The sequence below is a fragment of the Oryzias melastigma genome, linkage group LG21, assembly GCF_002922805.2.
Source record: "Oryzias melastigma strain HK-1 linkage group LG21, ASM292280v2, whole genome shotgun sequence".
NCBI lineage: Eukaryota > Metazoa > Chordata > Actinopteri > Beloniformes > Adrianichthyidae > Oryzias > Oryzias melastigma.
This window is the reverse complement of record NC_050532.1, coordinates 9,940,786-9,964,250: the sequence shown is the minus strand read 5'-3', so window position 1 is coordinate 9,964,250 and position 23,465 is coordinate 9,940,786. Positions and strand designations below refer to the sequence as shown.

The 23,465-nt window shown below is 36.8% G+C and overlaps 1 protein-coding gene across 1 annotated transcript in view; it reads left to right on the top strand.

Moving 5' to 3' along the window:
- Positions 1-17,852: 17,852 nt before the first annotated feature.
- Positions 17,853-23,465, top strand: part of tfpia (tissue factor pathway inhibitor a) — a 44,727-nt gene continuing 39,114 nt past the window's right edge. Inside the window, exon 1 of the mRNA XM_024285915.2 lies at positions 17,853-18,040. Within this exon, the coding sequence (XP_024141683.1) occupies positions 17,950-18,040 (91 nt within the window). The 5' untranslated portion in view covers positions 17,853-17,949. The remainder of the gene's footprint in view (positions 18,041-23,465) is intronic.

The window sequence follows — 23,465 nt, the reverse complement described above, 5'->3', positions numbered from 1 at the left end:
CAAGTATTTTAAAAATGCGTTTTCGATATTTAGCTGAGCAGGAAGTTAAAGGGTTTAAGCCATCTAAATATTAATTTATTTATGTGTATAAAGTTTAAAATATCTATTTTACCAACTCGCTGCTGTCATTTTGCTTCAATCCTGTATTTTTATTTGAGCTGATGCTTCTACCCTCTAACTCTGTCTCTCTTGATTGGTTACTTCTCAGAGTGTCTTGTATGGAGAGAAAATAGTCTCTTTTGATTTGTGTGTGCGTTATTCTTGATTTTTGAGCTCAAACTGGCCGATAAAAAAACTGACGACTCAGCATTCTAGGAGCATTTAAATCATCATTTACACACAAAACTTGGAGACGTGAAAAGAGTCTCATCTGATCTGTGAGTAAATGTGTTTGGTGAGTGTATCAGGTGATTTGTGCATACTTTTTAAAGATTTGTGTGTGAAGGTAGTTTTAAGCTGCTGTAATTAAAAGTTAAGCATGTGTAAATTATATTTTGTAATTTTTGTACATGTGAATACACAATTGCAAGTGCACACAGTTAAACACAAAATGTATTGTATGAGCTACAAATTAAGAATTACACACACACATATTGAAAGAGTCTATTTTCTCTCCAGTCCTGTGGCAATCGACTTTTAATTGGTTTATACTTTCAGAGGTGGGTCATGTTGTTGCCTTTTTTTGCAGAAGCAAAATAATGTGTAAAACAGCAAAATAATGAAGCACACTTCTTCTGAATGCGAAACTTTGATTTCAGACGAAACTAGGCTTGGTAAAACAAGAAGTTTATTTTAGTTCTCTGGAATCTATTCATTTATTTTAGTTAAGGTAGCATTAAAAATCACATTTGCCACAACTGTGTGTTAAAAACACACAACATGAAAAAATAAAATTTAAAGACATCAGCCTGCTCTAGAATTTTAAGATTTAAAATCCAACTCAAACCTTTGAGTTTTTCCCGTACTAATTTCTCAGTTTTCAAGACAACTTAATAACTGAAGTTTTGAAGGAAAAAAAATGTTGGTGTGATGTTTATTGTTCTGCATAATGTTTCTTTACAAATCCAAAAACTTTAAATTTCAAGTACTTTATTCTAAAAATGGTGTTGCCACAAGATCAACTTACCAATATTTTTATTATTATGTGTGTTACTGATAATAAAACCCTAAATCTGAGTTTAACCAAGTAAAAATGTCCATCTGGATCCAATACTGGTTTCAACAAACAGAATTCTTAAGTCTGAGATTTTCTTTAAGTCAGCTCAATAGAAAATCCTGTGGAATTAGATGCAAAATAAAACAAGCTTATTTTAGCCTATTGCAATCTGAAAAGGACTAAACATTAATATTGTTTTATTGTTTTTTTTATTTCTATGGCCTAATTCTGGAGTGAATTTCCAAGGAAATCAATACTTTGATTGCTTTTTCAATGGTCTCAATACTTTATGATTGAAAACAAACAGCAAAATCTTTAGATTCTTTAAAAAATGATTTCAAACTCTAGACAGAAACTGGTTTCCTAACATTCTTAGATGGTTCTTATTTTCTTTTTATTGATATTATTCTGCTACTGTTCTTAGCCATTCTGATGTTTTTCTTGTCTTTTCACACTCTATGAAGATTACCTTTCTATTGCTGGATATTTGTATTTTTGTTTGTTCCAGTTGTGCCATACATAACCTGTTGAAGTCTATTGTATTTTTAAGAACTTTTCTTTACTGAAATACAATCATATCTTCTTATTTTTAGCCCAATTTTATCCTGCTGGTTTTTAAACTAGTGTTGCCATGTTGTGGGTCTATGTTTATGGGGGTAGTGGTGCTCAAGTTGGATCAAACAGATTCCCCTGGGTCAGGAATTGGTGGAGGCCGGGTCCAGAAGCAAAACAGGAAACCGGATTAAGATAAACATGAGCAAAATCCAAATGGCTTTAGTGGCTTAGCCGAGGGATTATTGCAGAAAAGTTCATCCTAAAATTTGGCAGTGTGGTGGAGAGGAAGCCTTTTGTGGCAAAGGTGATTTGAGTTAACTTCCTCCTGAGGATCCAACGCCAGAGCTGCACCATCAATTAAACTGACACACCAGAGGAAAATGAAGGAAACAGGTTTTTTATAGCCATTCATTAGGGTTAGATCCTATTTTTTTTCAACACAGAAGTGATTTTTTTTCCCTCAACAATGCTCTGATAATTTTTTCCGTAAGGTTCATGGTTCCTTAGGTTAAGATTTTGAGTTGAGTCATTTTTGTTTTGATCTTAGCTTTCGTCCCAATAAAGCTTTACCCAAAGACTGATGTTATTTGAACGCATTTATGTGCACAAAAACAAAAATTCATGTTGGCCACAAGTAATACGTGCAGCCAAGATGCACATTGCCTGCATGCATTTTATGTGCTAATGTTGTCAAACACACCTATTTATTACATGTTATTACAGTGAGATACGTATCAATGTTTAGATAGGCTTTTTTCAAAGTAATACTCTATAAAAAGTGAAAAATTGTTCAGGTACAATCTTTGGATATATCGTGATGCGTATCATGCCGCCATGCTCTCCCAATACCTCTAAGACACATTATCCATCTTCTCACTCATTTGGGGTCATGGGGTTCCTGGAGCTAATCCAGCTAATGTTGGGTGAAAGTATACACCCTGAACAGGTTAAGACATTAACCCTTCAGTGTTGTCTGCCAGCTGTCATCAGCCAAATTTTAGGGCAACTAGAACTCAAGTCAGACGGATTCTCCTGCAGCTTATCCCTCTTACATGTACCAGAGAGACTTGCCTCCTTGCCTCCTTTATCTCCAGCCACCGGGAGACTCACTCGTGACGGCCTGGCCTCGGCTGCTGCTGTGTGCCTCAGTTCAACTTCCTCGAACTTTTAATTAAAACTTCGAATCTCACACTTCTGAGTCTGAGTCTTGCTGGCCTGTCCATACCACACATGTACTGCATCATTTCTCTCCGTCCCGCCTTGAAGTTCCAGTTTTTTTTTGCTTACATTTGACGTAAGGAGTTTTTTTGATCAGTTTTGGATAATACTAGTAGAGAATTAAAAATACATACAATAAATAAATATTTGATCAGATTTATACTATAAAAGTCCAGAAACTTAAAGTTGAATTATTGAAGTTTAGACCTTTTCAGAGAGACAGTAAATGACGACAACCTTACAAATAGTACTAAACAAATACAATCTTCCACACTATATTCATATAAGACGCATTGACACATTAAACCAAGAGACCAAAGAGTAAATACGTTCTCACGAATTCTAAAACTTGTTTGTAGCACTCTACATGTTAGCCATGTTAGCGTATTCACAATACCTGCAACTCCCAACCTTGTTTTCAGCACATAAAAGAACAGAAAGACAGGCTACAGCGAAAACAAACGTTACAGTGACAGACTAACTGTGTTTAACTAACCCTAGAACTTGTTTGTAACACGATACACGTTAGCCATGATAGCTGTGTTAGCATATACACAGACCTGTAACTCCCAACCGTGTTTTATCACACAAATAAAAACAGACTAACACCACTATACTAAAAGCTAACTTGACTATGCTAACTCCTAATCTTGGTTAGTAACATGTAAAAAAATAAAAACACACACATCCCAACATCGCTAAACGTTAGCGCATCAGTGAATTCATGATAGCTGTATCTCCAAACCTTGTTTTGCAACTCTTAAAAAAAAAATTAAATAAAACAGATGGGTTCACTGAAACACACATTAACCTACTGTGACTATATGCTAACTCCCAACCCCGTTAGTAACATGTAAATAAAAAAAACACAGTCTGACACCGCCACACGACACAATACCTGTGTGACTCCCAACGTTGTATCAAACAAAGCGGATACTGCTTAAAAAAAGTTAATCTAATTGCTTTAACTCCCAATCTTGTTAGTAAATATATATATATATATATATTTAAAAAAAAAAAAACACTGTCACACATTAGCCGCATCAGTGAATTTACAATACCTGTAACTCCTTTCTGTGTTTGCAACACTTGAAACACTGATATCACTAATATGGGCTAAATGTTCCTGTGACTAGGCTAACTCCCAACCTTGTTAGAAACATGTAAGGAAAACTCAGCACAACAACGCTAAACATTAGCCGCATTAGCATATTTACAATAAGTCTCGTCTTGCAATGTGTGTAAAAAAAGACTATCATTTTGACAGAGTGCTGTGTACCTCTCAAAATTCCTTCAACATCAGTATATATAAGGAGCTCTGGACTATAAAGAGAACTGTCACTTTTTTGAAAAAGTGTGTGGAAAACAATAATACTACTATTAGTAATAATGTTTGACCAAAGAGGGAATAAATGTCAAAAATCTGCCCAGGTAAATATTCAGACCGCATGCAAATATTTAGATAGGGCTTTCTTCCACACACTCCAGTAACAGAAGCCTCTTTAAATGTAATCTCAGCTCTGTTTAGTGCTTCTGATGTGTGAGAGATAGGGCACTGCTGTCTCATCACATCCACTGCCATGTTCCCACAGGTGTGGTGAGTAACAACTTCTCGCCCTCTGACAAGCCTGAATCCATGGCTGCTGATTAGATATGTGCGGCGGCAGAAATTTATTCCTGGGCTCCAGTTTGCAGCCAATCCAGGCTTAATTGAGTAACAGGCTGATGCATCGGCATCCTGCCTCGTGGTGTCAATGATACATGAATGCTTTCGCTTGCGGAAGCTGGAACTTTCCTCTGCTTAACATTGAGAAGCAGGGGGGTTCTGGCAACAAATCAAGTCCTGTAGCTAAGAAGGTTCATCTGGATTGGAGTTGTCGTATTATGAAAGTTAGGGGGAGGTTCATGAAAAAAAAAGCAATAAGCTAAAGACCCACATCAATGAAAATTGGAACCAGTGTAACTTGTATAAACCTCTTAAACCTGCATTGATGCCTTCCAGGCTTTTCAACATTTAACAAACAATAAAAAATGACTTTAGGTAATATTTATCAGAAAACCAATTTACCTGCACTGACTGAGTTCAGTTACTAATTTTTCATCATGTCCCCTTCCATTCACTGGCCTTTCAATTCAAATGAGATGAGCTGCTGCCTCTGCAACCATGCTATTATACCCACGATGCAATGCACAGCAGATGATCTGTTTTGAAAGGAAGTTATTACTCTGGAGGGGTTGCTCTGTTGCTTTTAATCGTGGTTAATTTGCTATCAGATTCTAAGAAATATTTTGTACTTCTGTTCCTAATTTCCACTCGTGGCTATAATCAGACCTGTTTTGAATTTATAATGAAATAAGGTGCTTTTATTTTGTGAAATCTCACTCGGTATCTTAAAGTTCTGTCAAGTTTAGTTTGTTTGCCTTTTAATCAAAACAAAGTTTCAGCTTTATTTGTTTATTTATTTCCCATTTTAGTTCATATCTGGGATTTAGAAAGGTATTTTAAATTTTATTAGATCATTTCATAGTTTAATTTTTTTGTGTTTTAGCCACAACAACACACAATAATCACTATTAAGCATTTGTAATTACTTTTTAAATTCTTTTTTGAGAGAAATGCTTCACAATTGCCTCAATCTTTTTCAATAAAATTCAAAAGTTGTGTTTTGATAAATAAAATGAAAATCAAAAATGATTTAAAAGTGAGCGTTTTATTCCAAGGACCCCTTTGAAAATTATTTTTTTTCTTTTCAAAAAGCTTGTCCTCCTGTTTTAGATATTTATATGAATAAATAAAATGTTTCACACTTTAATCTTTTGTAGAAATGATACAAATTCCAACATGTTTTCCTGTTTCATGTTTGCCCCCTCGACCTGGAGGCACCCTGATGTTTTTGGGTCCCGTTGAGTGGATATTTCTGGAGGAAGCGGCAGCGGCGGCAGGCGCGAGGTTAATCCTCGCTGCTGCTTGGAGAGTGTGACGTGGGCTTCAGCCAACAAACTACAGGCCTGCTGCTCCTCACACTTCATGCCAATAAATGAGAAAATTAACACCGTTTACCGCTCTGCTCCAGCTTTTGCACACCCATCAACCTCTGGCAACGGCTCTAACTGTGTCTACAGGAGAAAAAAAATAAATAAATCCATGCACTTTAATAGATGGGAGCCTAAAGTGTTAAGCCTGCTGTCTTTAGAGATACTGCCGAACTAGAAAAGAAGGAAGAATTTGGCTGCAAGTGAAGTTTACAGAAGCTTTTGTGATGAAGACAAAATATGCTAATGGAGGAAAACTTTAAAAAAGCTAATTAGACAGAGCAAAAACGCATAGTGGTGAGCGCTATAATTCAATCAGCCCTGCAATTTCATGGAGTCTTTGATCACTCCCCTTTGTTCAGAGGTTTTATGTCCTACTTTCACACTCCTTACAGGAGGGATACGGCCTTTAATGACAGATACCTCATTCTGCTGGAATTAGACTTGCATGAAGCAAACTTTGAGAAAACATTTGTTTTCCCTGAAAATTCTCACTTTTTAATCTTTTAAGTCCCACTCTGATCATGTCTTGATCTATTGTCAAAGCGGTCCTTTAATCATGGTTACGCCACTTTGAGCTAAAATTTAAACAGCAGTGCTGTTTTCTAGGACATAATTACGGCTGGAGTTCATTAGAATTTGCCTCTCTGCTGTGGGCGGGACCATTAGCACAAAGCAACCCCGCCCCTCTTCCCCTTCTGGAGTCGAGCAGAGAGACCAGATATATTTTGTGCGCCACAAAAATAAACTTTTTAAGACATTTTTTCATCTTCTCTTGATTCACAACAAATTAAAGAAATACTGAAAATGCTATTTTAAACTTCCTTTTTTGTATATCATTAGAAAAAAGGCTAGAAGGACATGTTAAAACACAGATTTTCATTAGAGTAACAAATTCTCAAAAAAGAATAATAATTTAAAATTTAAGTGCCTATATGTGTATTCATTTTTGAGGGAACTGCCAGTAGATGATGTAGAATCCATAAATGTAGAAGACCAGGCTTAGTGGGAGAACCTTAAACATTTGATACATAAACTTGACCATGACAAAACCATAGAGATGAGGAACGGAAAACCAAACTCTTTTATAGGCTGAGGTCAATTACCAGAATTGAAAACAGCTGTGAATGATCATTAACAGGAAACAACTCAAAACATAACATAATGCACAATTAACAGGAAGTTGGGTGCACTGACATTTATCTTTAATTTGCTCTAAATGTATTTATTTTTTTATATACCACAGATTTCACTGAGTTTTGCTGAACTTCTGTGTATATTTTCACAGTTATTTATCCTCAGTAATGAACATTGGGTCCAGTGACCTTCGTAGTTAACAATAGTAAGATTATTTCCAAAATAAAAGAACAGAGAACATATTTTTACCCACACAGCAAAATCTTTTAAAATGAAAGGGGTAGCTGTTCATTTTAACCCCTATAACATCTAAGCCTCAAATGTCCAAATAGACTTTTCTGCTAATTTTGACTATAAAAGGGTCAGAGAATCTCCTACAAATGTCTGACTTAGCTCCTTTTTCTAGAAGACATTGAATTTTCAATATCTACCATCATTTTACAATTTACTCTATTTTATAGTGGTGTTATATCAATTTAAATGTAAAAAAAAGCATGAAATCGAAATGTCATTTTTCAAGTTTTTAGTGAGAAAAAAAGTATAAATTAAAATTAATAACAGGTTCTGATTGTTAAAAGTTTAAATCAAACTATTTACCAACAACATTTCTGCATCTTTCTCTCTAAATGTGCAGAAACAGTGCATAAAACGTAAAATATCTGCAGGTGTTTTTGGTCACACAGTATATAAATTGATTTCTGGATTAAGTCAATTAATGGTTGCACCCCTTCTAAATAAACTGTTCTAATAGTAACAAAATTAGGAATCTTTTTTTCTGGTTTTCCTTGCAGGCTTGGCTGATGCATCAAGGAAATGCGACTTGAAATCTGCAACAAAATGGCTCAGCAGCAGCTTTTTCATCCAGCTGAAAGGATATGACGGGGGGGAGGGGGGCAAAAAGTGTGGAAAAAAAAAGATGGGGAGAGATGGATGTATTTACTTCATTAGTGGTGTTGCAGGAGCCTGATAGCAAAGGGAGCCGAAGGACAAAGCAAGGTGTAGAGGGAAAAAATCCATATGTTTGCCTGGAAAAAGTAAAAAAAAGGGAGAAAAGGAGGTTGCAAAAAGCAATCCATCGCAATTACTTCAGCTGCAAGGCTTAACTAGGGGTTTATAAATATTTTAATGCAAAACATGAATCAGCCTCCTCTTTTTTCTGTCTGTCTGTCACATGTTTTGTTCAGCAGCACTTCTAGCCGTTTCCTTAAATGATCTCCTAAAAATATGTCCTCGTCATGCTCTGTGTCAGTTTATTTGTTCTCCTCCTCCCACTGGTATAAACTGTACCCTCTTCCAAGCAGCAGGGAGCAGCAAATATTATTTGTAGCTTATCATGGGATTACTTGTAGAGTGGTGTCAGATCTAGCTATTGTATGTCTTGTTTGATTTAATAAAAAGATAACCCTCACAGGCAAGCGGAGGATGTTTCATTACAAGCGCCAGCATTCTCCTAAGACGGGAGGACGGAGTGATGACACGCTGGAGAACGGGTTTCAGTGCGTGCTGTGTTTGGTTTGACACATGCAAAGTGAGAAGCGGGCGAAATCTAATATCTGAATGGGAAAAAAAGCAACTTTATTTTCATTTTAAAGGAATTACTTTTGAGCTTCGACTCTCAGCCACTTCATGATTAAATGTCTCACATTTGCAGCATCTGCTAATGCGATCACTGAATCACTCTGACATCCAGCTGCAGCGAAGAAATCAAGAAAAACAGATCTGTGCAGCTCAGGATGGACGACTGATCCTGTTCAGCAGCAGGGTGTGCAGCAACAGATGTGGTGTTGTTTTTGTTAAATCCATATTATTTGGGCAAGCTAGTACTAAAATATCCCAATTGTAGGAATTTACTTTTCTGCTACTTTTTAAAGTCATTTTTATGTATTGAAACCACCCACAAAGGATGAAAGGGACATATGTATATATATGGAAAGCAGGAGGCAGCAAGTGATGCAGGACAATGACATTAATGACTAAATAACTCGTTCATTATATTTATATAGTTCCGTATTATCAGCCTCGTTTTTTTTTTTTTTCTATATTGTTTCTCATTTTCTGTGTTTTCAGCTTGGAGTGTTTCATTTGTCTAACCACCAAACTTAAATGTTGTGTATCCTTTATCCTGTCAGCAGATGTCAGTCAAAACATGTCAAGGTTAAAAAAATATAAAATAAAAAAAAACATCCTCTTTGTTTAGCGGTTTTTCAAAATAAAATAACAAACAAAAATAATTAAAATCTGAAAGTTTTGAATTATGTATATTGTGACGTTCAAGAAGTAGTGCAGAGCATAACTCATGTGTTTTTAAAAGTCTAAAGAATTTAACCATTTAATTACCCAAACAATACAAAAACAATTTAAAAAATAAATTTTTTGATGGATGATTAAGAAATCATTTAAGCTTTTTTATGCATAGCAAAGATAACAAAAGCAATAATTTTAAACAAAATTAAAACCATAAGAATGATGCACTTTTGAACCATTTTCAATGCCTTTCCACTAATTCCATCAATATATTTAACAATATCTCTAAATATCTAAAATCACAGCAACTCTCAAGTTTTTGCTTAAACAGTTTAGTTTACCCAGAATCCTCTTGTTAAAGAAAATAAATTTACTCTTTTTCTTTCACTTTCACTAAAACTACTTCGAGTTTCTCCCAGCTTGAGAAACTATGAGGATCTTAATTGCACGTAAAGCTCTGCAGCCCCATTTCTCTATGAAGTAATTGTATGAAAATCCCCTCAAGCTCCTCTGTTGGACTTGAGTCCTAATACAAAATCCTTTTTTTTATGCAAAGTATGAAAGGATTTTGCTTAAATGCAGCCCGACCTATGATGCTGAGCGAAACATAAGAAACAAGTGACCATTTTTCAACCTAATTTCTAACAAACAGCAGCTTGAATGTATTTATTCAGCCTATAAATCCTCTTCTTATGAATATTTTCCAGTGAGATTCCTTCATTTCACCTGCACGACCTCAGTTTAGAAAATTCAGCAATTAGAAATTCCTCTCTCTGACATTTACATCAAAAAAGGCTTCTCTCTTCTTTTTTTCTGTCTTTTCTTTTCAGAGATAATGGAGGCCCGTCTGCCTCCTGCTGCCTAACTGCTCATCATCTTGCGGGGATTAAAGCCGCTCATCTGCTCGACTGAGATTTGATGCTGATGCGACGTGGGTTTGGGTGGCGCTCGGGGAACAGATGCGTCGCGCTATAAACAGTGTCATTGTAAGCACAGCAGATTTGAGCTCATAGTTACAGAAAAAAAAATCTTATAGCTCCTCTTCACACAATTAAAGGCTGATTTCAAGGCGGGGTTTGAGGGCGCTCATCGCTGCCATTGTTCATTTTTGTGAGGCAAAATGATCCTTATATTGTAAGAGTGGAGGCATTTCACATCAGAGGTTCGGTGATAATGCGAGGTTGTAGGTGATTACAGGATCCAGCAGCAGCAGTTTCACGTTAAAAGCAGCAGGTGTTGATGCAACAGCTCAAGCTCTTTTAGTTTGAAGTGTTTAATCAGTGAGACTGTGTAAAAGAATGTGTGCATATTAATACTTTACTGCAAACATCTTTATCAGAGAGTATTATGTGAGCCATTCAAGAAAGCTTTTAGAAAATATCTACTATTCAGCCCATCTTTGTGCAGTTTTATTGCCATTTTTGACATTTTTTTTTTTAAATGTATCAATACATGAGCTGTAAGTGTTATAAACAGCGTAACTTTACTCATGGTTTCGCACTTTAATTAGATCCAGCAGCAGACTTAAGCAAAGGTACGTGATCGCCTGAAGCCCCAGCTGAACTCTTTATAAAATTGTCTAAAATACATTTCACACTTAATATTATTTAATTTTTTTAATTAAAAAAAACCCAAATCATTGAAATAGCATAATCATGAGAAAGTGTTTCATCCTTCCAAGTTAGCAAATTCAGTTTTACCAGATTAGCCCAATTGAGTGGTTTTAATTCTGACTTTATGGGAACAATTTTTATTTTTTTTTTGGTGGGTGGAAACATTTGGGATCAGTTCAGCAGCTTTAATTTCCTTTTTAAAATACGTTTCAACCAGGAACGTGCGGTCAGGAGAGGCAGGTGAAGCAGTGCCTCACCGGCCGCCATGAGATGTATTGTAATAACAAAATAAATGTGCATTTTTATCCTTAAAATCACATTTGTTTTGTTCAATTTTATCACTAGTTACAATATCTGCCGCTCTGCGTTTTTTTTTTTTTTAAATGATTTCTTTTTCAAATGCTTATCGAAACATTTGGGTTCTTGACATCAATTCTGTCTACTAGTGGACCAATGAAGAACTCATTTGATGTTTTAACAAAAGTAAGGATTAAAAAAAAAAAAAAAAAGATCAACACAACTGCTGCAATAGGGTCCCATGTTATTTTTCTCCTGGGGCCTCCGAACTGCTAAAACCACCACTGATTGATTTGGGAGTTTGGTAAGGAGAGAAAGTGTGAAAGGCGTGTGTGGGAAAAAGCTGGGGGAGAGAAAGGTATGTGAAAAAAAGGGTAAAAATAAAAAAAATGGACATCAATCTTCCATAAAAGACAGTGAGTGTCTGACTCAACTCTTTTTGCTACTGTGGAACCAAAGACCATGACTGGTGTAACCTCGAGGACGGCTCCACTGCTCGCCTTGACCACAGTCAGGACAAAGAAATCACCAAACGTTAACACAAACAGCAAAATATGTATTAACATTTAGTCATAGACCACCTAGCGGTCTACATCCTTGATATTTCATGTGATCATCTGGTAAACTGCATAGATTTACCAATTTTTTGCCTGAAGACGGCCTGTATCCGCCCGTAAGGACAGTTATGACTAAGGGATAAAATGGAGAGCTGAATGGAAGGAAATGATAGAAAAAGAATAAAAAACTGCAGAAACAGCTGCAAACTGGAGCTCATTTTCAAACTAAACACTGAAGAGAGAAGGAAGGACTGGTGTTTGACGAACCAGCAAAAGTGTTCAGGACACAGACTTGAACTGTCACGGTAAATGGGGGTCAAGAAACTGTTGATCCAAAGCCATCAGAGACATGTTATGATCTATGCTTTGAACAAAGACTGGACTGCTGTTAAGTTGTTTAATCTTAATGGAATCTGGAAGGAAAACCACTGAATACAAGTTGCTTTATGTGCAGTGTAATGTTTCTGAGTCAGAAGTTTTTTTTGTGGATCCATCATGTCATAGTGATGTTCAGCAGGTTCATGGTCAATTCCTGTAAATGATTGGCTACTAAACTAGTCTGACCTAAACCACACAAATGGACTATTATTATCATTTTTTAAAAGGAATATTGAACGGATGTTCCAATGTTTTTTATTTAGTCTCTTTGCTGTCCATTTTGACCACAGACAATAACATGTTTTTGGTGTAAAATGTTTGTATTTCTTTAAAAAAAAAATAGGGTAATCCGCTAGGCACCCATATGGGAAACCTTTTTTTTTTAGTTAAAAATTTTGGACAAATTAAATAGAATCAACTATATTCTGAAATCATTTGACTTTTTTTTTTTAAACTTTGTTCTGTTTCTCTCACTTCCCCGGTGCATCCTTGAGACAACCTTGGGAGTGAGTTGTGGCTTTCTAAATCATCTGAATTGGACTGAACTATTAGATTTATTTGTGTGACCTTTCAAAGTCAGCCGGTGCTCTGCGGACCGCTTTTCTTAAGTTTTACCACACACTGGGTAACACTGTTAAGCCAATTTCCCAAACCTTTTTTCACTCACGCTGCTTTTGTTGAAAGGAAATACAAAAACGGTGACTTCTCAAAGGCAATTTGACTGATTTTTAAGTGGAAAAATAGCACAAATTTAAAGAAAGTATGTCCAGAAGACTTAGCAGAGAAAGGTAAGACGCTCATGAGGTGAAATGTAATTAGAGCAGCAGGAAAAAAAAATTGAATTAATGACATCAATCTTTGACAAATCAAAGGAACCTGCTGTTTGGGAAACGGTTTTGGCAATTTGCAACAAAACCCAGGTGTGAAACACAAACAGGAAGTGAAGTACAAAGAAATGAAAAACCTTAAAGAATAAACCTTTACCTAAAAATCTTCTTATTATTAAGTTTCTTGAAAACAAAAAAATGGATTCAGTAATTTGTGGTATTAATAAACAAACTTTTGGCAGAATAATTGATTGCCTGACAAGCCTTTAAAAAGAGCTCCTCATATCTGTTACAACCCGACACTCTTTCACATGGAGGTCAACGTTCTCTGGGAAAAGCAGCGCACAGGAAATTCCATCCTTAATTTTGAGCAAATTTCCTTTTTCTTTTCCAGAACTCCATCTGTGCAGACAGAAGGTGAAGGACCGCAGAGGCTGTGGTTTCCCTGAACGGCATGAGTAATGGCTCTGCAAGATCAGGCCAACAGACAGGCACATTCTTGTCCACTGACATCCCACCCTAAACAAACGGGCAGGGGGGGCATGCACACAGAGGAGCGCGCTTGCTCAGGCCGTCGGCTAATGTGATTCAGTTTGATTTTTTTATTTCTATTTTTGAGTCTCTTTTTGTGAAGAGAACTTTCCTTTTGTGTTCCTTTAGCAAAAGAATATCTTTTCAAGTATGAGGAATACTATGCTAAAAGTAAAGCAGTATACTTGAAGTTTACTTTTGTGTATATGCTCCATAGAAGACTTGCTATATTTATATCCATGAATACTTGATAAAATAATGTTCTGGAATACTTTTTGTCAAGGGTTCTTGGGCAAGCTATGTAGTATTTTAGTAATATTAAAACCAATTAAATATATATTTGTTTTAAACTGATGTGAAAAAAACTCAACTGTCACAATATTAATGATTTCTAAATAATTGAACAACTAAAAATATTCTTACATGTTTTGCTAACTGACTCTTACATAAAGCGAACTGAATTTTTTTTGTAGACCAGAATTATTTTAGAAAATGTTTGACTTTTAAAAATAAGACATATTTCACACAATTAAAATATAATATTTTTGTAAAAATTGTGAAAAAACTTACTCATCTGTACAAATTCACACGCTAATGTCCAGGTTGTCTGAGGCTGAACTGGATGCAGACAAAGATGGTGCCTGTTATCATCAGCAGAAACGATCAATTTTACCGTAATCCTAACCCGAAAGTGTTCAGAATTGTAGAAAAACTTTTATTTAAGTTAAAAACAAGGAAAGCCGTTAGAATAAAGTTTTCTATGAAGTGAAGTAGAGAGTTCCAGTTCCAGTTCTAGACGTTGATGTCTGCAGCCAGGTCTTCTTGGGTTTATCTGTCAAAGATGAAGCATATCCTATAGTACAAAGTAGTACAAACTAAGTTTATTTTATCATGTATACCTATAAGTATATGTATACTTAAAGCTATAAGTATGAGTATAAGTATAGCAATTATAATAGAGTATGTGCATGTAGTGTAGGACATATTCTTGAGACTAAATTGGAACATTTTAACTTAAAATATAGATAGTATATAAAGAGTAAACTTAAAGTATACTGCCTCACTTTATAGTATAGACTAAGACAAAGTATACATGTAATCCACTTAAATATACTACTTTTTGCTAATGAGAGTGTACTTCAAATGTAAAAATGTGTTTTTTTCTGCATCTGAATTGAAGAAAGGCTTAAATTAGTCACTTAACCCATAATGTGAGTCAAATTTTCTTGGCAAAACATGAGAGAGCTCAGGATACATTCAGCGTTTTGCTATTTACTCACTCAAACTCTCAAAGCTTTTGTGTGTTTCATTGTTTTTTCTGTTGAAGCAGACAATAATAGTGACAGCACATATTCTGGCACACACACAGCCAGCCTGGGTTAGCATCCAAACTGTCTGCTGCCACACAGGGTGATTGATTAAACAATGCCCCACAGCTGCACTAATCCGTTTTACCTGGCACCGCTCCCTGAACACCTCGCTCTCAGCAGATGGGCTCAGGCTGCACCTCATCACGGCGGGACTGTGTGCAGACACCTGAAAGCTGACATCAGCGCTGATGTGCGACCTCACAAGAGGTGACACGCCCCCCAGTGTCCAGATGACTTCACGAATGAAAAATACTCGTTTGACACTGGAGGTTGTTATAAAGTTATAAGGTCCAAATGAAAGAAAAGATACCAATCAGAAGAAGCTTGGAAGCTGGCTTCGACTCCTGGACAGAAAAAATAAAGCTTTAAGTGTGAGGGACACATTGACTGGAGAATTCCATCTCAACCACGTTCTATAGATGACAAGTACACAGGACAAGTAAAGTTTTAAGCTTACCTTGCTCTAAATATGTGCAAGTTTTATGTTGATCACCTCTAGCTCTGTGGAGAAATTGAGTGTTTGTGTTAGACTGGGGACGGTGTTGTCAGTGCAGACTCTTCCTGGAGGGGGCGGTTCCCAACCGCTCGTTTTCATGGGTATGGGAGGGGCTGACAGCACAGGTTTTTAGAGGATTACTCTTAAATGCATGAATGGATCAAAATATCACTTTGAGGTTCTTTATAGAGAGGAATGAACAATATAATGCATTTAAAACCTCAAAAAGTACAACTTTAATAATATGGCCCCTTTAAAGCATCGACTATTGATTAATAAATGAGAAAAGTGCATGTGTCATTTCTATATATTTTGGTTATTAGGTGAGTTACTGTCATGTTTTGTGCTAAAACATCCCCCAGCCACGTAACCAGAGGAACCGCAAGTCGTGCATGTTGTCCTTAGCAACAACACGACACGACATGAGTAGGTGATTTTAGAAATAACGGATTTGTGGTTTGAACCTTGAAAATAGTTACCTAAACAGTTTTTGATTTTTTTTTTTTTTTTTTTTTTTTAGGATAACAAATAGCATTAGTAACAAATAGTACCATTCGAGGCTGGAAAAAACCTCAGACGAAAACTCAAAAAACTAAAAATGAGAATACTGTCTTCATTAAATGATATGCAATATCTAGAGCCTTAGTCACAAGAGCCCTTAAGGCAAGTTATGAGCTGTTTCTGGGTAAACCTGAATGCAGCATGCAAGGAATATACATGAAATAAAGTTGTAGACCGCTTGGTGAGTCCATGAAGCAAAAATGCTCATGTGTATTTTTCTACGGGTATGCTGCGGGTGACAGGTCGTAGTTAACACTTACACAACATGCAAGGGGGGAGTAAGGGTGAAGACAGGTGAGACACAGGCATGTTGTACAGATTTTTCCAGTTTTTTTCAACCCCAATTCCACACTGGAAGGCTTGATTTGCACCCAAAGAAGCAAGAGAACTTTTGGAGAAAATGAAAAAGCTATGTGCTAAAGATGTGCATCTGATAGCCATGGGAAATGAATAAAAGAAAAAATGTTTTCGTCCAGTTTGTCTCATATTTATGCACCTCTTGAGTTCGACTCAACCAGCATCTGAGTACAAAACAAACATCAGAAATGTCTTTAAAAACAAATATTTATCTGTGTGGCTCTGAAAATGAAAGTGACACATTAATTTGAGGAAATTGGAAGAATCATACTTTTGAAAGGATGTGTTGACGGAGGCGGATGACTCGCAGAAGTGACCCTAAAGGGAGCAGCAGAAAGGCGGTAAAAGGAGCAGCTGAAGGTGTGTTGACATTGTTTCACTGAGTCACTAACTAAAGCAAGTACAGTTCATTTGTTTGATTCTATGCATTATAGTTTATGAGCGATTTTCCTGTATTTTGAAAGGCTGTAATAAGAAACCACTGTTTCAGGAAGCGTCACATGTGACACTCCTCCTTCAGCGCCTCCAGGAAGCTGAAGGACAATAATCATCCGCCCGACTGATACCGACAGGTCAAGAAGCTTTATTGGAGCAGCTGATGTTCATTCTGACTGAGGATATCAAACCTCAGGGACCTAAAACAAGCTTTTGCTCCACAGCTGCTTTTTGGGGGGCGGGGGGTGAACCTGGTTCCTGTTTGTCCAGTTGTTTCAGCAGCTGAAAAAATTGGACTTAAAGCGTGACCTCTTGGAGCGGGGTCAGTTTGAAGTCTATGACTGTGACTGAACCCTGTGAGTTAGTCAGACTGAATCATCCGTGTCATTGGGTATACTGATACTTCTTAGTGGTTCTTATCTGCTTTGCAGGACTTCCTGCAATGACCTCACTAAAGCGGGTGAATGAAGGCTGTAATCCCCTCATTAAATTTCCCAACTTTACCAAACAAACCATGTTTTCCAATAATCTTATTGTGTCACAAGAGAATCTTGATAAACGCAAAGTTGGAGAACTTGAAAAATAGCAGAAATTTGACAATAAAAAATAATATGAATATATAATATTCAAAATTATTATTTTTTTCACACTTCATGGCTAATTAAAATAGTATGTAGTATATTAAATAGTTCATATTTGGTATAAGTTTATGATAATTTTAGTAAGGGTTGAAATACCTTTGGATAAAAGAAAAAATAAGCTTAAGCTAATAATTATTATAATATGACTTTGCAAATGGACGTGGAAGTTAAACAAAACTTGAAGTTTTTTTTCTCTTGTTATTATCTGGTACGCACTAGATAGTAGCCAGAATTTTTATTTTAAACTGCATTTATTTTCTTACTTCAATGTTCCTTTAGGGGCTCCATAGTTTTGATTCAGTTGTCAAATATAAAAATATCTTCATATTTTCTGAGAAAAACAAGTTTAATTTCTAATCTAAAGTGGACTTAAGTGACATTTGCGCTCAGTATTATAATGAAGCGGAAGGACGCACCCACAGTTACACACTCGCACCACTTATAGTTGAAGTCACACACACTCAAGCACACACACTTCAGTCATACAACTTGAAGTTTTCCTCCTAAACTTTACACACGTTGCTCTGCGCTGGGTGCGACAACATGGCTCAGACCAAGTGGTGGATTTTCTGCGCGCTCTCCCTCGCCTGCCTCGCTCATTTGGGGTCTTCCAGAAGACACAGAAGACACAGAGGTAGGAAAACTGAAAGAAAAGTGACTAAGACGGGCAGACTCAGACTTTACCAAGGTTTTGTGCGTTTACGTATCTTGTTGCAACGTGTAGGAAAGTTCTACTTCTCTGAAAGCTGTGCGTAAAACGGAACTGCGTCTTTGGTTTCCGTATGATTTGAAATATTTACGCAGTGTTTTTGTAAGTTCATCTGTATTGGGATGCTGCATGATAAAGTTTGAAACTTTTTTTTTTACTTAAAGTATGTCTGGTTTAATCTCAGAAGACTGAATTGTGTATTTAATTCTCTCCAAGCGGAATTTACGCATCGACTTTAATAAAAACAAACCAGAGACTTGAACATTTTAATTAATCTTATCTGTTGGATTGTGTAATAGCTCTACTGGTGGAACTTTTACTTTAAAATGGATTGCATCGGATCCTGCTCAGAAGCAATAATGCATGTCTCGCTTTGGCTCGCTCGGGAGCGTCTCATTGTCCCCTTTGTTGACGTGAGAGCTGTGGCGTCAAGCCCGTCCAAAGTCCACATCAACACCAGTTCGAGCCCTCCCATTTTCCTGAGCTGTCACAACAGCAGCCTGCTGGATGTGGCTGTCACAAACCCAGCAGGCTGTGAAAGATCTGACCCGAGGTCCTCTGAAGTGACCACTGATTATTTCACTCCCTGCGTGGAGGTCTGACTTCATCACTATGAAGGTCCAGAAACCTCGTTTTATGGAGCGGGTCAGAAAGTTGATTAGCTGCAATGTGAACTGTGAATGTCTCTTATCTCGGGTTGAACATTCAACATTTTGATGCATCATTTCCCATCATGCAGAGAACATTTCTGGGTTGTGATTAAAACTTGTTATTGTGGAAGTCTGTCCCTCTGTCACAGCCTGATTGTCACAAATAAATGGGATATGGGGTTTGAGATAAACTGAGAAGCAATTTTTCACCGCAAAATTTTTAATGCGGCAGTTATTTTTCTTCCAAAAAAAAATTAATATATAAAGCAAAACAACTTAAATTTCCATAACATCAGCAAAAACAGGATAGCAGCTGATCTCTCAGCATGAGAAAATGTGACACATTGAAGCGGTAAATGTTAGGTTTAGGCTTCCATGATCCTTTTAGATCGGCTGTCACAGTTTCCTGGCTTCTTCAAAGGCATGCTTGCTTAATTGGAAGTCATTTAAATGGAGCTCAAACACTTCATGTAATTTCATCCAACATCATCTGACGGATCACGCAGATCTTTAATTTTTATAAAGATCTAATCCATCCGTATCCACTGAATCTCTTTTGGGGTCATGGGGTTGCTGGAGCCTATCCCAGCGACAGGAAGTCTGCTGCAGGGCCAAACTTCTAATTCTTAAGGGCCTGTATCCTACATGTTTTTAAACCAGCCTGACCTTGAAGCTCACCTAAGCACAGCTGATCAGGTAATCAAGAACAAATAAGTCAGTATTTCTGGACAACCAGCAAGAGGCTGGGCTTTGGACACCCCTGATCTGATCCCTTCATCAAATTTTAGGTTAATTTAAAGCTACATTCGCATCACACGTTTAGCTCATTCTCGAATGCCCATTTAGGCCACGGTGTTCACACTGGACAAGCAGGGAGGGGCTTCTCCTATTTCGTTTTCGACTGTTTGCTAGCATACGTCCACCACCTACAGTTGAAAGAGGCTCGGTGCAAAATGTCGAAATCTTGCAAGTCTTTCTTTCACAGCTCTATTCCGATATATGAAATATTCGGTGTTATATGATTCGGTTCGGGCACAAACCATGATTCTTATTTTTCCTTCATGATCAAGTTTCTAAAAGTTAACACTTCCGTGATTTAGAAGGGAAGCCATTCACCAAATCCGAGTCCCTGATTTGTCAAAGTTGGACTCATTTCATTTGTATGTAGAGCCCAAAAACGGTTGTAAAAACGTTTGTGAACATGAGAGTTTTGAATGTGAAAGTCCAAAAGGTACATTTACATACATATACTTTTCATTAGAAATGGTCACTAGAGCACATGTTGCCGAGGGCGGAGTGAACGTAGCTTTAGATTTTCTTCTTAAATCTCCCTGCAGAGCACCTCTCTACTGCTCGGCACCTAACCTCCATTCATTTCCAGTCCTGTCATTTAGCTAAGCTCAGACACCCTGGAGAGAATATTAATTTTATTTGCTTAAAAAAATCTACCGTGTCTTTGAGCCAGCAGGTAAAGCTCACTGGGGGAGAAAAACAATTTACAAACAGAAAAAAAAAATCTTTGCCTCATGGCTAAACTCTCTTTGTTTCTGAGGTATAATGCAACATAATGCGGGATGTGATCCGGCCTGCATTGCAGGTGTACGTCTTGGATTTCAGCAACACAAAACCAGCATGACTCACAAAACCCATTTCTGAGATGCTTTGGTTTTCATTAAAGCATGAAGTCATTTTGGACTCATTACATTAAACAACGTTGAGCAAAAAAAAAAACACGGACACAGAAGAGGTCCCTCTCTGAAGAGACACTCCAAAGGCAAAAGTTACATCAGCTGTTTGAAGAAATAAAGTTTGAGACCATTTAATGAGAAATTTAAACCTCTACTCTTTCATTTTAGGCCAACTTAACATCAATGTTTTCAGCTGCTGTCATTGATGTTCTAAAACAAAGAGGGCTTATTAAGGGTTTGGAATCGTCCCACTCATTAGCAAAAAGTGGCGAGATGGCAGAAAACCATCAATTTAAAAAAAAGAAATGTCCAGTCTCAAGAAAATCGTAAATAATCACCATTGCCCTTTTAAATAAAGTTTGATGAAAAAATAGATTAATAGACATTTCTAGAAATCAGTGTTTTTTTTTTTTTGGTAAAATATCGTTTTTACATTTTCACAGTGTGAGGAGACCTTAAAAGTTAAGGACTAAACACCTGTAAAATCTTAAAAAAATGATTGTGAAAAAGGGACAGCAAGTAGAGAGTGCAACAGGGTCAGAAAGTGTGACCCATCATTGTATTCATGGTAAAAGACTATCAAACATGATCTTCTATATTTGGTTAGATCTAAACACACCAAAGGATAAAATTAGTTAATATCAAAAGAAATAACCAACGTATTACCAATTTGGAAATACGATTCAGAGAGCATCGCATTTTTTAAGACATAGATTGGCCTCAACAGTCTAGACCTTCACCTTATCGGGAACATGGTGGTTTGGTTTTCCAGATGGACATCTGGCCTTTGTCAACAGCCGTCATCGAGTCCCCACGCTGCTACCAAACAATTTCTCACAATCGGACCTCGGAGATCATCCTGACACTTATTGCACTGCTGTATTCCTGTCACCCAACCTCAAAATGTGCCAAATGGCCATTGAACGATGTCAGCTTTTAGAGAAAAATCGTATGGTCGCTGTACAATGTTAACCTTTTCTTAAAACTGCTGCATGGGGTGTAAAATGCAACTGCCTGATTACAAATGCCATCTTTCAAATTTGCTGAAAAACTTGCATTCAGGTCACTGCTCTGTGGCATTTTGAGATAAGTGACCAAAGTCATACGGGGGACTTTGTTGTCGATAGATTCTTGAACTACACATGTGCAAGAAGGTTCATAGCAGTGATGAAATAGAACTCAAAATGTCTGTAGTGAAAGTATCAATTTAATGTTTTTAGCTCTCAACACCAAGTACCATCAACAGTAGTTGTTAATCATTTTATCTTTCAGGGAACTAAGGATGACCACAAACTCCAAACAACAATATTAGCATCCCGTCTTTATCACAACAAATATTTACAACTGCAATTACGCATCTCATCCATCACAAACACAAGCCATAAGTAAACACCGCGAGGCCCTTCCCGATTGATCTGTTACATGAAGCTTCATCAAGGCTGTATTCACAGAGGACCATTAACCTTTACTATACGCTTATCATTTATGTGCTCTGCAGGGACGTTAAAGCAATGAGAGACTCATCGAGTCTGATTGGAGCTCCCGGTTCCTCCGCTAATCACCTCACGGAAGCATAAAAATTGTGTCACGGTAATTAGTTGAGAAATTTAATTAGATGCAAACTCGCCTTTTGAAGTGGCCCTTTTTTATTTGTGAGCCTCGGGCCATCGGCAGAGAAGAAACTTTGTGCCATCTTGTCTCCTACTTGTGAGAGGAAGTCTGAAACCAAAAGCACTTTGCTGTAAGAGCAATACAACAAGTTCAAAATAAAACAATTCCAAAAAACTTTATTATAATTCAAACAAATCAGATAAAATGATGTTGAAAAGATGGAGGACAATAAAGTTTCCTGGATTTAAAGTCGTTTTAAAACTTAGTTGATAAATTATGATTGATAAATTACATTTATCTCCTTCTCGAGATGCTGTAGAGTCCATATTGTTGTGAAAAAAGCATAAATCTTGTGAATTTTACTGTTATGAGACTCCTGGATGAGAACTTGCTATCGTTTGGATGAGTCCCAGCAGCAAAGACAGAAACACAAATCATCCAGCATAATCCCCATGAATACTGGGGTAAGATTTATTCAGAAACCGGGACCCATGGAGACGTTTATTAGCTGATCATGTTGTAAATGATTTCTACACTTCTGTCAGCTTGCATCTCCCATCTGTACGTTTCTAAATGCAGCATCCGGAACGAGGAGAGTGATGGAGCAAATTTAGAGCTCTAAAGTTCATTAAATCAGAGCTCCTCCGGGCCACAGAGCGGTTTAATGTTAGATCAATATTTTAGCAAACCGCCCTGAAGTTGGTATCAGATTTTTTAGTGTCATGTTTCTGGAAAATCTATTTCTCACATTAAAATTTTTATGTATGTATTTATTTATTTTTTTATTGAAAATTCCCTTTTAGCTCTGAGACAGCTCAGTTTGGGCTCAGATGATCCTTCAGGACATAAAGATTAATCAGAATTTTGTTATTTATCTTTCCCAATTTTGTATTCATTTTTAAAACAGATGAGTATTTTCTGTAGTAATTTCACTTTGCTGGAGGTAAAACATCTTAATTGTCATTTTTATAAATCAGAAACAACATCCACAAACCACCAAAATGGATGCTAACTTCCTCCTCGTCTCACAGTTAAGATGCAACAGACAGAAAAAAAGAAATAAACAAAATTGTCACCAAAACTACCAATTTCTAAGTATAATTATGTGAATTTACTGTGTTCGCAACTTTATCAGCAGCATCGTTTTAACATTACAGTCATTTGTGGCATGGTATTCGGAAAGAGCTTGGTACATTGCAAAAACGGAATCTTAAGAAAGTAAAATGACTTGTGTTTCAAGAAGATATTTTACATTTTTGGTCTTGGAGGAAAAATATTCTTATTAAGAAATTTTGTCAGAAACAAAATAATCTTAGCTTGAAAAAAACATGTCTTAGTGACTCGAATTTTTTAAAGACAGGAAAGAGGAAAGAGGAAAATAAGCATCCCACTTAGAAATCA